At 33.6% G+C, this 13,912-nt stretch overlaps 1 protein-coding gene across 1 annotated transcript in view; it reads right to left on the bottom strand.

Annotated features, from left to right (window-relative positions):
- Positions 1-1,610: 1,610 nt before the first annotated feature.
- LOC136033962 (protein spinster-like) overlaps positions 1,611-13,912 on the bottom strand; it is a 65,105-nt gene continuing 52,803 nt past the window's right edge. The window contains exons 8-9 of the mRNA XM_065714989.1: positions 5,979-6,204; positions 1,611-2,043 (exon numbers count right to left, since the gene is read on the bottom strand). Of these exons, the coding sequence (XP_065571061.1) occupies positions 1,979-2,043; positions 5,979-6,204 (291 nt within the window). The 3' untranslated portion in view covers positions 1,611-1,978. The remainder of the gene's footprint in view (positions 2,044-5,978; positions 6,205-13,912) is intronic.

The raw sequence follows: 13,912 nt of genomic DNA, 5'->3' as shown, positions 1-13,912 counted from the left end.
TTAGCTTGGCCTTCAGCTTCTCGTCATCGTCAGATGTTTCCTCCATCGGTTTAACAAAATTACCCTGGTTTACGGATGTTTCTTGAGGTTCTCGAGATCTGGACTGACTTAAGCCATTCGCTACATATCTTCAAATATCAGCAGTAATTATCTTGAGTTCTGGCCATGTTGAAACATAATTCCTATGTTTTTTACCATGATCATGTTGATTCAATGGACCAGAACTGTCTTTTCACTTACAAAATTCTGTCTCGATGAAAGCCCCTTTTCAAGTAGTTTTCTCAGTCCTTAGCTTGGGAAATAGATAAATGGCAACAAGCAAATAAAAAAAAATCAAGTTTTATGAGTATTCAATCCATTGATAACTCTTAAGGTAAAGCGCATTGAATTTCCTTCTGTTGGAAGTGGAAGCTGGATATCTCTCAAGAATATATTAAGCTAGTTGGTCGGGACGCTTTGTAGAGATACCCGAGAGAGATTTTCGACTACTATTGGAACCTGCGTCAGGTTCAGGAATGCAGACTAGTAATTCACGATGACTTGATTCATTTATTGTTCTGCTTATTCCTAAGAGATTGCCACAAGCAAGAGATCTCGTATCCAGTAACCCCACACTTTGAGCATAGACATTACTACCAGTTTCTTGAACTGAAGTTTCTTCATTTTTCTTCCGAGGTTTCAACTCAAAAAGCCCAAAGTTTACTGTCACTTTTTACTTATTGTTTGATTATGGATTCATGACAACAAAAAAGATAAACTGACGAGTGGACGTCCAGTTCTTGACTAAACCCTAGTCAAAGATCATGATAGCGAGTAAGACATCGAAGAGGATTGTCTCATATATTTCAAAACAAGGCTGTCTACTATCAGTATATTTAGGATTCTTCAGTATGAGGAGGGAAGTAGCATTTCAAAACAAAGTCATTAAAAAGTAACTGTAAAAACTAACAGTAAGAAAATTAACAGTGCTATTTAATGGCTCTGAAAAAATCACGGGGTGAGCAATACAAGCGACCGGTCAGTCCGTCTCACTAGCTCAATATAGCAAAAAGCTAAAATACAAAATAGCTATTAAATATAAGTAACAAGGTTTTTTCCAAATCTAGGGGGCGTACCCCCTGCCCCCCTAATTGGCATCACTCTGGTCTATTAAGCTTTCTTCTGGTGAATACACATAAAATTTCAATAACAAAATTTAAATTTGACGAGGGGGCGTGTGACGTTTTTGAAATATATAGGTGGGGCATGCCCCAAATTTGGTTAGGAACCACTGCTCTACAGTAATGATGCCAAAATCAAGATAAAAGAATGCTATTGCATTAGGTATGGTGAAGATTTTCTACTCAGACTATTCGAATTAGCTAATAGACTATCATTATTCCAAATGATACTAGCAGCTTCTAAATACACTTAGAAATGGGCCTTTTCTGAAATTTGCAAATTAACATGGCTGTCTGGAGTCAGTTGAAAAAGAAACAAAAATTTCACTCATATCTCACGAGCTGAGCAACCACGTTAGTGACCTCCTGCAAAAGCAAAACAAATAACATAGCGTCTTTTGTTTGTTTGTTTGTCAAGATTCATAATAGAAAAAAAATGTAAATTTCATCTTAAATTAAACAAGAAATTTATTTTAGTGAAAAATTTTGACTTAATTTGATAGATTTTAAATAGATTACAATTTAGAGTATAAAAGAATGAGGGGTAAACCCTTCTGATGTAATCACCTCTTGGGTAAACCTTCAAAAAATTTGATTTTTTTTTACCCTTATCAGTGCAAAAACTATCAGTGTTCTTTTTTTTCAACACCGAATCTTGATTCAATTTGAGGAATATAAACTCTTCCATATAAAGATCCTTTAAAATTTTAAAAGGTTTCTCGTCTCTTTCACTTTGTTCTACGTTGTTTTCAATGGTGTCACTATGAATCATCCTTTTTATCATTTCCTTCAGGTTAATATTTCACTTGTATAAGAATTTAACTCTCAACTATTTTGTTTTCGTACACTGCATCTCCCGTTTTTTTCTCAGCATCTATGGCAGCTAGAACGAAAAAATGTATTAGAATAAAGCACATAAGATATTTATACGAATGTAAATTAGTAGAATAAGAAAGGATAAAAATAAAGTAGCAAATTGTGACTTTTTAATTAAATGACTAATAATAAAAGACCTGATCAAACTAATTATGGAAGAAAACATAGTTTTCATCTCTGATTAACCAAAATAATCTAAAAAATGTTTGTGCTTCCGCTGCCTGGAATAGACAATCAAGATATGTTAAAATATGATCACAATGTTTTCTTTTATAAGTATAGAAAATCTCTGAAGCTGGATTAATCTACTTTTCTAAGACGATAAAGTAAGTTTGTTGGCTCAGTATGAAGGGAAGGTGAGGATCAGGAGGTGTCACAGTCCCTAAGAGTCCAAAATAGAAACTGGGGGCACGCTCACCCGAGTCACAAATGCAGACGAATGAGGAGGAAGGCCCCTTTTATTGGAACTATACAAGGCTACCAGCGTGTGTATATGTCTCAACGGTTAGATGTCTACCTCCATGTGACCTCTGCTAAAAGATGAGAGGATTGGCTTACGAATCCCCAAAAAGGATAGCCATGATATTTCTCGTTTTTAATAATAAAGATTAAAATAGTAAAATATAAAGCAACAACTCGTACAACCACATTCTGAGCAACCAACGGTTTGACTATAAAAATCTTTGTATAGTAAGATAATTAATAATAAAGATTAAAATAGTAAGATATAAAGCAACAACTCGTACAACCACATTCTGAGCAACCAACGGTTTGACTATAAAAATCTTTGTTATCTTACTACGTTTGAGGCTTTGAACGAACATTTATCCCATTATCTTGATATGACAACTGTCCAATATTGCTTTACAAATATTAAACTCTTAGACGAACACTCTTACTTGGAACCATATAAGTAAAGGCACACTAGGTAAACTAGTCAAAAAAGGCGATTGCTTCTAAATGACATGACCGCTACCAGTGAGACTTCTTTGAACTTTCGGTGACTCGCCTTCTCTCAACAGGAATAGAAACCAAAATGGATTCCACTTTCTTTACATCGAAAAAATATGTGGATTACCACAAAGGTACTGATTTTATAATTTTCAAGTATATCCAATTGTCTCTGCTTGCTGTCGATCCAGACTTCGAACACATCAGTACTGTCCCTCACTGTATCTCTGTTATTAATATGAATCTCATCAAAGTCAATTTTCTAAGCCCATCTCAGAGTGTTTTTGAAGCCGGATAGTTCACCATCCATCATCGGAGGAATGGCCGAGAAAACTTTGAGAATCCAGATACGCTCGGATAAACTATATACAACTCCCAAAATCATAGCTCTTTGGAGACATAAGCCTACCCGCTAACAAAGTTGACAGACAAAGTAAGAACAAACGCAAGAGGCTGAACCACCTAATAGAAAAAGAAACTCAAACGACTCCATGACAGCGTATCAATGAAAAGTTTCGCAGGTATGAAAATACGTCCCAGATGAACTTCGAATGAACTTTTGAATTTCAAATACCTGGAAAGGTGGAGAATGTCCAGTTCTGCTGCTGCAAAGACATCCACTTTAAGTACAAGAAAGGTCGTGAACGATGTATAAAGACTTCTTGACCACTTCTCTCGCATTGGACAAAAGGGGATACGCTGTCGCTGACTTAGTGGAAGGGAGAGACCAATAGAAGCAGATTCTAAGAAGAGCCGAGTCAGCAAAAATACTCAGCCCCAATCATTCACTGTCAAAAAGGCTACTCGTTAAGATTACTTACATCATAAAAGTCCGTTCCAGGATGGCTTTACACAGAGCATCGTTCCAAAAAGCGGTTTGTACAAAGAAAATCGCGGTTAGTAGTAGACATTTTAGAGAAAATTCATTAGCTTGGCCTGAGAATGTATATGAAGATGTTAAGTTTTGTAGTTATTTTTCGTAATAAATCATAGTTTTAAAAAGTATTTCTAGAATTGTGTAAATACAAGGTTAACCCAATAAAATAATAAAAAGGGACTTAACCAGATATTTCATATGGGAAGGGGTACCAATTCATTCTAATAAAGACTTTAAAATGTTGGAAGCATAGAAAGCTATTGAAAAAATGTAGTCTTGTTGGATCATTGCTCTTCTAAATTAGCTACAATAATAAGAAATTCTCACTAATTTATCAGGTTATCCTTATTAAATATCTTTAATAAAGACCTTTGTTGAAGGAAAACTTTTTCAACAAAAGACATTTTTCAATCAAAGAAAAATAAAGAGCTATACTAAACCTGAGCCGAGCAGAATAAAGTCAAATAGTTTTTCAAGCGTAAAAAGAAAATAGACACTATCAATGAACAAATTAGACTCAAAACGAACAGAATTCACAATAAATAATCAAGTCCAACTAGGAAGACCAGGAACTATTAAACCAAGAGTAGGGCAAACAAATCAACCCCAGCCTCTATGCCCTGAGAGTTTCAAAGTTAACACCTTCGGCTATTCCTTAGATATTTGAGGTACCCTGTGACAACCAAGATGCAGATATTTTCTTTTGAAAAACTGCAAAATGCCCTCAACATACCCTGAAAGTTTCACCTTAGTAAAATTAGCCATTCCATACATACGCCCTTTTGACTATCTTGGATTTACAGAGTCTCTTGGTTGAGTTCAAAGCCCCCAACAATATGCACTGGGAGTTCCAACTTAATACCCTTAGCTGTATCTGAGATTTTGCTGAATCGTACTTTTGAATATCTGGATGAAATTGATGTCTTTTGATTTAGTTTAATATCATCCTCAACTTTGCCTTAATGTTTTAACTTGAAACACTATTCCATTCCTGGGATATTATGTTATATGCTGTCTGAAAATCAGGGTATGTTTGAAAATCAGCAACTAAACTCTTTTGATTGAGTTCAATAGTTGTGGTAGCGGTAGCAGCAGGTGTAGCAACAGAAGTAAAGGTAGCAGTCACAGTCACATTCACTAGCAGCTGCAGGCTCGTGTAAGTGCAGTCAGTGTCATAAGTAGTCGCAACTAGTCACAGTCACAAGTAGTTGCGGTGGCATTCGCAAGCAGTCCCAAGTGGCTGCAATCGTAAGTAGGTGCGATTCAACTCACATCAGTCGCAAGTTGTCACAATTACAAGTGGCCGTAGTCACTTTTATCCACGATTACAATTGCAATAACAGCAGTAGTAGTAGTAGAGTTACCTCAATCTTTTGATCAGATGTCTTTGAGGGAGAGTAGCTAAAAGGGGCGTGTTAAAGGGACTAATTGCACTCCAATCACTTTTGACTATTAAAATGGTCACTCGTGCTTTCAATTGAATTGAATCAGCCCTCTGTCAAGTGTCTACTATATCTCCTTCAACAAGAGGTGGCCTGGGATTAAAGGAATACATTAAAATATCATCCTTGTTTACTCAAGCAGTAATTTTGCGTGAACTATGGATCCTCTATTGGTACCATTGATTTGATCATATGATTAGTTGAAAGTGCTCTTTAAAGATTTATAAATTATTGGCTTGATTTTGGGAATTTTCTATTCTTTTTTTTCTCATATACTCAACTCTTTTTTTCGCAGCGACGGTGGCAAACCTCTATACACAATTTTAGAATCTAAGCGGGTTGAGTTATGAATTCTTATAGTGTTGAAAAAAAAAATAATAGCGGTTTTGACGAAGAATCAACAACAAATTTCATTGCAAATTTCACTGCAATTCGTAGTTCGTAAATCTTTCACAGCAATTTTAACGAGACTTAGGTTTATAATCTAAAGTAAGATTTTTATTGCTATTGTTGCTAGTTTAAAAAGGTAAAAATCCAATAACATTATTACAAACAAAATTAAACCCTAAGATTTTGGGACAGTGGGAAGGGTTGAGGCTGAAAAGTATTTTCCTGGTCTAAATATTACCAAAAACTGGCTAAATATTACTGGCTAAATATTATAAAGCTTACCTTCAGCAAGTGCTCTCTCAGCCTTAAGTTTATCCTTTTCAAAGAAAAGTGCACTATATAGTGCCAAAGCTCCAGCAATGACAGTCACGACTACGGTTATATAAAGAGCGTATTGAAGTGACGTGAAGTCATTAGGATCAAGTGAGGATGTACCACATTCATCACTTTCATTCAGTGGCTCAAAAACTACGTCTTTTGTAACTATTGGTTTGAGTGAGTCTGATACCTAAAACGATAAAAAAAATCAGCTGTAGTAGAGACAACACAAGAACCTGGATCTCACTAATCTGATTGAGCCTGGCCTTATTTTAATCAGTAGCTTTCATTGATATAAATGTTTGGGAAGAAAGAAAAGGACAAATGCTAAATTCAAGATTTGATAAAAAGAGCCAAATCACATCAAATACTACTACTGTTACTACTACTACTACTAACAACTCACTGAAGCACCAATCACATCAAATACACATTTAAAATAGGGATGCTGTCCATGTGCACAGTGATTGTTATGAAATAGAAATGAAAAAGTCAGATGATTATTACGGCATACCTTAGGGAAATAAGTTCAATTCTCAAGGCCTCGCTCTTTACGCTAATGTTTCTTATCACTTTAAAATGTTGTGACAAAGAGTCAAACTTGTGTGTAAAAAGCAAAGCGCCGAGGATGAGATAGCCCCTCTTATATACAGTACACTTTCTGTTTGTCTTAAGTTTCAATATCGCTCTTTACTTTCAATTAAAAAATATTTTTTTAATTAATTCTGAACGTTTTTCAACTAATATAGGTTCAAACTTAGCTCACCGTGCATAAAAATTTATTTTATTCCTCTTAAGTCTTAATGATGCTCCTTACTTTCTACTTTTTATTTAATATCTGATAATTCTTTTAGATAATGTAGGATAATGTAGCTCTACCTCCACACAGAGATTTCCCATCCCAACGATAAAGTACTCTAGACTATTTAATTCCGATGAAAATTTACCAAGAACAAACACCCAGTGAAAAATATCCCTTGAACAGTTAACCCTCTCCCCTCTGAAAAATTTCCTCCCAGGGGAAAATTATTTCCGTAAAATATCCTAAAATATTCACCGCTATCATCCTCCGAAATTTTTTTTTTCAAACTTCCCAGTAACAGATACTATATGCAAACAACAGGAAAACTTTATAACTTAAAGACCTTTTTCAGTGGCTGTTGGGGATCTTGCTAGCAGTGATCTAGGTAGTACTTTGAGTACTACTTTACTCCTTTAATAGGAAGTAAGTAGCCCCTCGCTTGTCAATGCCATTCCCTATGGCATTCTTGAGAATCAACAAATTCTTATGTGACTCATTTGTTTGGCCTTGGGTGTTAGTTGTGCAATAATATAGCCCTTATGTACTTTCTAGAGTTGATGAACTCTTACGTAGCTGATTTTTCTGTCAGCTGGACAATTTTATAGTCTAAGTCAAACAGTTCGTGGTAACGAACTGTACAGAATTTTGACACCAATAGTTACATCAAAAGAATCGCATTTTAATGTTGATTTTAAATATACGATTTCCATCAAGATTAGACTTACCCATTAAAAGTTACGAGCCTGAGAATATTTGCCTCATTTTAAAAAATAAGGAGAAACACCCCCTAAAAGTCATACAATCTTTTCAAGCTCTTATCTACAAAAATATGGAATTTCGCATTTTTTTTTTTTACCAGAATATAGATCACGGATGCGTGTTTAGTTGTTTATTTGTTTTTTTGTTTTTTGTTATTGTTTTTCCCCAGGGGTGATCCTATCAACTGAGTGGTCCTAGAATGTCTTGAGTGGGCTCATTCCAACGGAAATTAAAAGTTCTAGTGCCTTTTTTAAGTGACCAAAAAATTGGAGGGCACCAAGACCCCCTCCCACGCTCATTTTTTCCCAATGTCACTGGATCAAAATTCCGAGATAGCCATTTTATTCACAAGAGTCGAAAAAACTAATAACTATGTCTTTGGTGACGACTTACTCCCCCGCAGTCCTCGTGGGAGGGGCTGCAAGTTAAAAACTTTGACCTGTGTTTACATACAGTAATGGTAACTGGGAAGTATACAGACGTTTCCAGGGGGATTATTTTGGTTTAGGGGGAAGAGCTGAGGGAGCAAGGGTTTAAGTGGGAGGATAAATCCATTGAGAAACTTCTCATGGGGAAGAGAATTTAAATAAAAGGGGGCGCAGAATTTTTTAGCGTTTAAGAAAAAAAATGAATAAATAAATATGAAAAGTTTTTTCTACCGAAAGCAAGGAGCAACATTAAAACTTAAAATGAACAAAAATTATTACGCATATGAGGAGTTTACCTCCTCGTAATACCTCACTCTTTGCCCTAAAGTATTCTTAGTAATTTCAACTATTCATACTACGACCTTTGTGATTCAGAGGTCATTCTTAAGGAATTGGGAGAAAATTTAAGCTTTAGTGTAAAGAGCGAGGTATTGAAGAGGGGTGAACCCCCTCATATGCGCAATAAAAACATACGAATATAGAAGTTCATTACGTAAGTTAATTCGTAAGTTACGTATATTTTTACCAATGAAAACGTTGGTAAAAAAAAATTAAAAGTTCTAGTTGCCTTTTTAAGTAATCAAAAATTGGAGGGCGAATAGGCCTTCTCCTTCGCTCCTTTTCTCTCAAAATCTTCCAATTAATTGCAGTTAATTAATATGCAAATTTCGTTTTAATTATTAATGCGCGAAGAGCAAGATCAAAATATGCATTGATTCAAAAACGTCCAGAAATTAAATAAAAAAACAAGATTTTTTTAAATGAAAGTAAGGAGCAACATTAAAACTTAAAACGAACAGAAATTACTCCGTCTAGGGGCATTCCTCCTCAAAGCCCCGCTCTTTACGCTAAAGTTTCTTACTGTCTTAAAAAGTAGAGTTAAGAGAAAGAGTTAAACTTTAGTTTAAAGAGCGAGGTGTTGAGGAGGAAAAGCCCCTTTCATGTACGGAGTAATTTATGTTCGTTTTAAGTTTTAATGTCGCTCCTTACTTTCATTTAAAAAACTGTTTTTTTTTTTAATTTAATCGCTCTTAAAGATCATTGAGCTCTGGACAAATCCGAACAATGTGATTCTTCCTTTATTGATGCTATTGCGATACGAATTGCGTAATGCTCTAAGATAATCGCTAAGCCGTTTTAGACGAGCTTAGAAATATTTGGCTAGTATAAGATTTGAGCTGGGGGCTCCTAAGGATGAATGAATTACGTTCTAGTGAACTAAACTAATAAGTCGATGTTGAGAAATTGTTCTTAGAAATACAATGGCAAAAACTCTCACATATCACCGTATAAATTAGCAATTAAATGAAATGAAAATTGTTGTTATTAATATTTACGACTACACCCATATACCCTAATCTTTTTTTCATTATTTTTTACATCTGGGGATTGCAACTTGACTAGTACCTGCGTATTTCCCTGAAGAAAAAAGTCACGAAAAAAAAAATAGAAGAAAAAACGTTTGGAAGAAAAACGAATATCACTAAGAGAAAAATGTCTTGAAGGAAAAAAATCTCAATGAAAAAACATCACGAAGAAAAACCAACGTCTCAAAGTTAAAAAACATCTTGAAGAAATCAAGTCGTGAGGAAAAAAACATTGTCTCGAACTTAAAAAAACTTCTCGAAGAAAAAACGTAAAAAAGAAAGTCACAAATCAACTTCATTAGTTTGAGTATCAAATTTTTGAAGACTTTCCGCTTTTTCTTGGTCTATTGTTCAAAAGAAATCACTTTTGTTGGTTTGACTATCAAACTTTGAAAACATTTCACTTTCTCTGGGTCCTCTGTTTAAAAGAAATCAACTTTATTGGTTTGGTTATCAAATTTTCGAAGAAAATTGGCTTTTCTTGGGTCTAATGTAAAAAAAAACCAAACTTACTGATTTGATTATCAGGTTCTTGAAGACTTTCGGCTTTTCTGTTAAAAAAAAATAAATAATCAATTTATTGGTTTGGCTATCAAAGTTTTGACAACTTTATATTTTCCTGGGTGTATTGTCCAAAAGAAACCTACTTTATTGTTTGGCTATCAAATTTTTGAAGACTTTCCACTTTCCCTCTATTGTTCAAAATAAATCAACTCTATTGGTTTGACTATAAAATTTTTGTAGACTTTCCACTTTTCCTGGGTCTCTTCTTCAAAATAAATCAAGTTTACTGGTTTGACTATCAAATTTCTGAAAAATTTTCACTTTCCTGGGTCTATTGTTGAAATGAAATCAAGTTTAATGATTTGACTATAACAATTTAGTAAAAGCTTTTCCGCTTTTCCTAAGTCTATTGTTCAAAAAAATCATTTTATTTGTTTGCTTGAAATTTGTTTCATTTTATTTGTTTGAAGTTTTTAACGACTTTCTACTTTTCCTGGATCTATTGTCCAAAAGAAATCAACTTTATTGGTTTGACTATCAAATTTTCAAAGACCTTCCGCTTTCCCTGGTACTTTTGTTTAAAAGAAATAAACTTTACTGGTTTGATTATTAAAATTTTCAGTATGTTCCACTTTTCTTCCATCAAAATTTTGAAGATTTGCCACTTTTCCTGGGTCTATTTTTCAAAAGAAATCAACTTTAATAGTTTGACCACCAAATGTTTGAAGAATTTCAGGTTTTCCCGTGTTTATTGTTCAAAAGAAATCAACTTTATTGGTTTGACTATCAAATTTTCAAAGACCTTTCGCTTTCCCTGGTACTTTTGTTTAAAAGAAATAAACTTTACTGGTTTGATTATTAAAATTTTCAAGACGCTCCACTTTTCTTGTGTCTAATATTCAAAATAAATCAAATTTATTGTTTTGACTATCAAATTTTGAACACTTTCCACTTTTAATTTTTCTATTATTCAAAATAAATTAAGTTTAATAGTTTGACCATCAAAATTTTGAAGATTTTCCACTTTTCCTGGGTCAATTTTTCAAATTTAGGACTATTTTTGGTTTGACTATCAAATTTTTGAAGATTTTTACTTTATCTTGGTTTATTGTTCAAAAGAAATCAGCTTTATTGGTATGATCATAAAATTTGGAACACTTTTCACTATTCCTGGGTCTCTGTTTCAATAGAAATCAGCTTTATTGGCTTGAGTATCAAATTTTTGAAAACTCTCCAATATCCCTGAGTATATTCTTCAAAATGAATCTCTATTGGTTTGAGGACTCTTTTTTGACTTTTAGAAGACTTGCCGCTTTTCCTGGGTCCATTTTTCAAATATGGGTCTATTTTTGGCTTGAGTATCAACTTTTTAAAATTCTCCAATATCCCTGAGCATATTCTTCAAAATAAATCTCTATTGGTTTGACGACTCTTTTTTTACTTTTAGAAGACTTGCCGCTTTTCCTGGGTCCATTTTTCAAATATGGGTCTATTTTTGGTTTGACTATCAAATTTTTGAAGATTTTTTACTTTTTCTTGGTTTATTGTTCAAAAGAAATCAGCTTTATTGGTACAATTTTGAATACTTTCCACTATTCCTGGGTCTCTGTTTCAAAATGAATCAGCTTTATTGGCTTGAGTATTAAATTTTTGAAAACTCTCCAATATCCCTGAGTATATTCTTCAAAATAAATCAACTCTATTGGTTTGACGACTCTTTTTTGACTTTTAGAAGGCTTGCCGCTTTTCCTGGGTCTGTTGTTCAACAAAAATTATTTTATTGGTTTGACTATTAAATTTTTCAATCCTTTCCACATTTCCTGGGTCTATTGTTCAAAAGGAATAAATTTTATTGGTTCGAGTATCCAAATTTTGAAGAATTTCAACATTTTATGGGTCTATTGTTCAAGAGAAATCAGTTTTTTGGTTTTACTACCAAAAATCGAAGACTTTTAAGGGGGTTAATTGTTCAAATGAAATTAAATTTAATGGTTTGACTGGCAAATTTTTGAAGACATTCCACTTTTCCTTGGTCTAATGTTGAAAAGAAACAATTTTTTTTTATTATCAAATTTTTGAAATCTTTTCACTTTTTCTGGGTCTGTTATTAAGAAAATCAACTTTATTGGTTCATATTTCAACTTTCGCTAGAACCATTGTTAAAAAAAATCAACTTTATTGGTTTAAATATCAATTTTTTGAAGAGTTTTGACTTTCCCTGGGTCTATTGTTCAAGCAAAAGCACCTTTATTGGTTTGAGTATAAAATTTTTGAAAACTTTTCACTTTCCTCGGTCTATTGTTCAAAAGGAATCAAATTGATTGGTTTGAGTATCAAATTTGTAAAGACTTTCTACTTTTCTTGGATCTACTGTTCAAAAGATATCACCTTTAATGGCTTGAATATCGTTTTTTTAGACTTCGCTTTTCTCGGTCTATTTCTCGAAAGAAATAAACTTCATTGGCTTGAGAAGCGAAATCTTAAAGACTTTTCGCTTTTCCTGGGTCCACTGTTAACTAGAAATCAATTTTATTGGTTCGACTATAAACTTTTAAGACTTTTCACTTTTCCTGGGTCTAATGTTCAAAAGAAACTAACTTTACTGGTTTGAATATCCAATTTTTGAAGACTTTGAGCAAGTTTACATTATTGGTTGAATATCGGTTTTTTTTAGACTTCACTTTTTCTTGGTCTATTTCTCGAAAGAAATAAACTTCATTGGCTTGAGAAGCAAATTCTTAAAGACTTTTCACTTTTCCTGGGTCTACTGTTAAATAGAAATGAATTTTATTGGTTCGACTATAAACTTTTAAGACTTTTCACTTTTCCTGGGTCTAATTTTCAAAAGAAACTAACTTTACTGGTTTGAATATCCAATTTTTGAAGACTTTGAGCAAGTTTACATTATTGGTTAAGAACATATCTAAAACTTATCTAAGAAGAACCATTTTCCTAGATTTTGAGCCAGTTTATATCATTCTTTAGCTATACATCTTTGAAAATTCTCAAGGAAGTACTATTTTCCTATGTTTTGAGCAAATTATATTACTCTCTAAATATATGTCTTTAAAAATTCTCTATGAAGGATTATTTTCCAATTTTTCAGAAAAGTTCGATCATTCCTGTTAATTTCTTATTATTACTATTTTACTTCTGCTGCATAAAGCGTAATACTTAAGGCCTATTCAAAGGATGATTTTTCTAATATTAAGATTTAAATTAATAGCATTGTAATGAGCTGGTGAACTTCAAATTTAATCAATTGCCTGTAGCCGATGTTTTCCCCCGCAAGTCAATTATTCAAGCCATAGGAAACAAGTGATCCATAAATTTTTTGAAATGTTTCCATTAGAAAGTATTCTCCGAATCAAAATGTTATGAAGGCTTTCTTGGTCAAGCTGTGCAGTATCCCATTTCGTAGAGGGGAAATCTCTTTCGAATTCTAAAGCAGACCAAAATTTTTGAATTACAAAGGTTCCCTGAGAAAAAAACCCTCTGAAGAAAAACAATTCTTAGAGTATTACTTCACACCCACGTGTGCATCGTCATTACGTAGCACCTTAGAAGCGTGCCCTGCTCATTTACAAGTGGGGGCTCTCCACAGGACCTGAAGAAGTAAGATACGTGAGAATGCTTTATCCTTAACAAAGGTAAACATTTCTCTTACGTAAAAACCAAAGAATTTTTCTCGAAAATATCTCGAAGACGAGTTTCTTAAAAACGTCTTGAAATGTCTTTAAAAATGTCTTGAAGAAAAATTTCTTAAAGTTTCTTGAAACGTTTTGAACATCGTCTTGAAGAAACCACTCCCTACTACGTAACAATCAAATTATCATATATTGGCAGGCCCTGAAGGTTTTTCCCTGGCCCTCCTAAATTTTGGAACAATAAAAAAATCTGGAAGAAAACAAACACTTGCATCTTTTAGAAAACTGATAGCACTTGTGTCATGAAGAAATTTAAAAGAAAAAGTGTTGGGACTAAGATTTGGAGGGGTTGGGCATCCTTTAAACCAGTTGAGGCATCACAACTGGGGGC

This window comes from Artemia franciscana, chromosome 12 (assembly GCF_032884065.1).
Source record: "Artemia franciscana chromosome 12, ASM3288406v1, whole genome shotgun sequence".
Taxonomy (NCBI): Eukaryota; Metazoa; Arthropoda; class Branchiopoda; order Anostraca; family Artemiidae; genus Artemia; species Artemia franciscana.
This window is presented reverse-complemented; position numbering and strand designations above follow the sequence as displayed.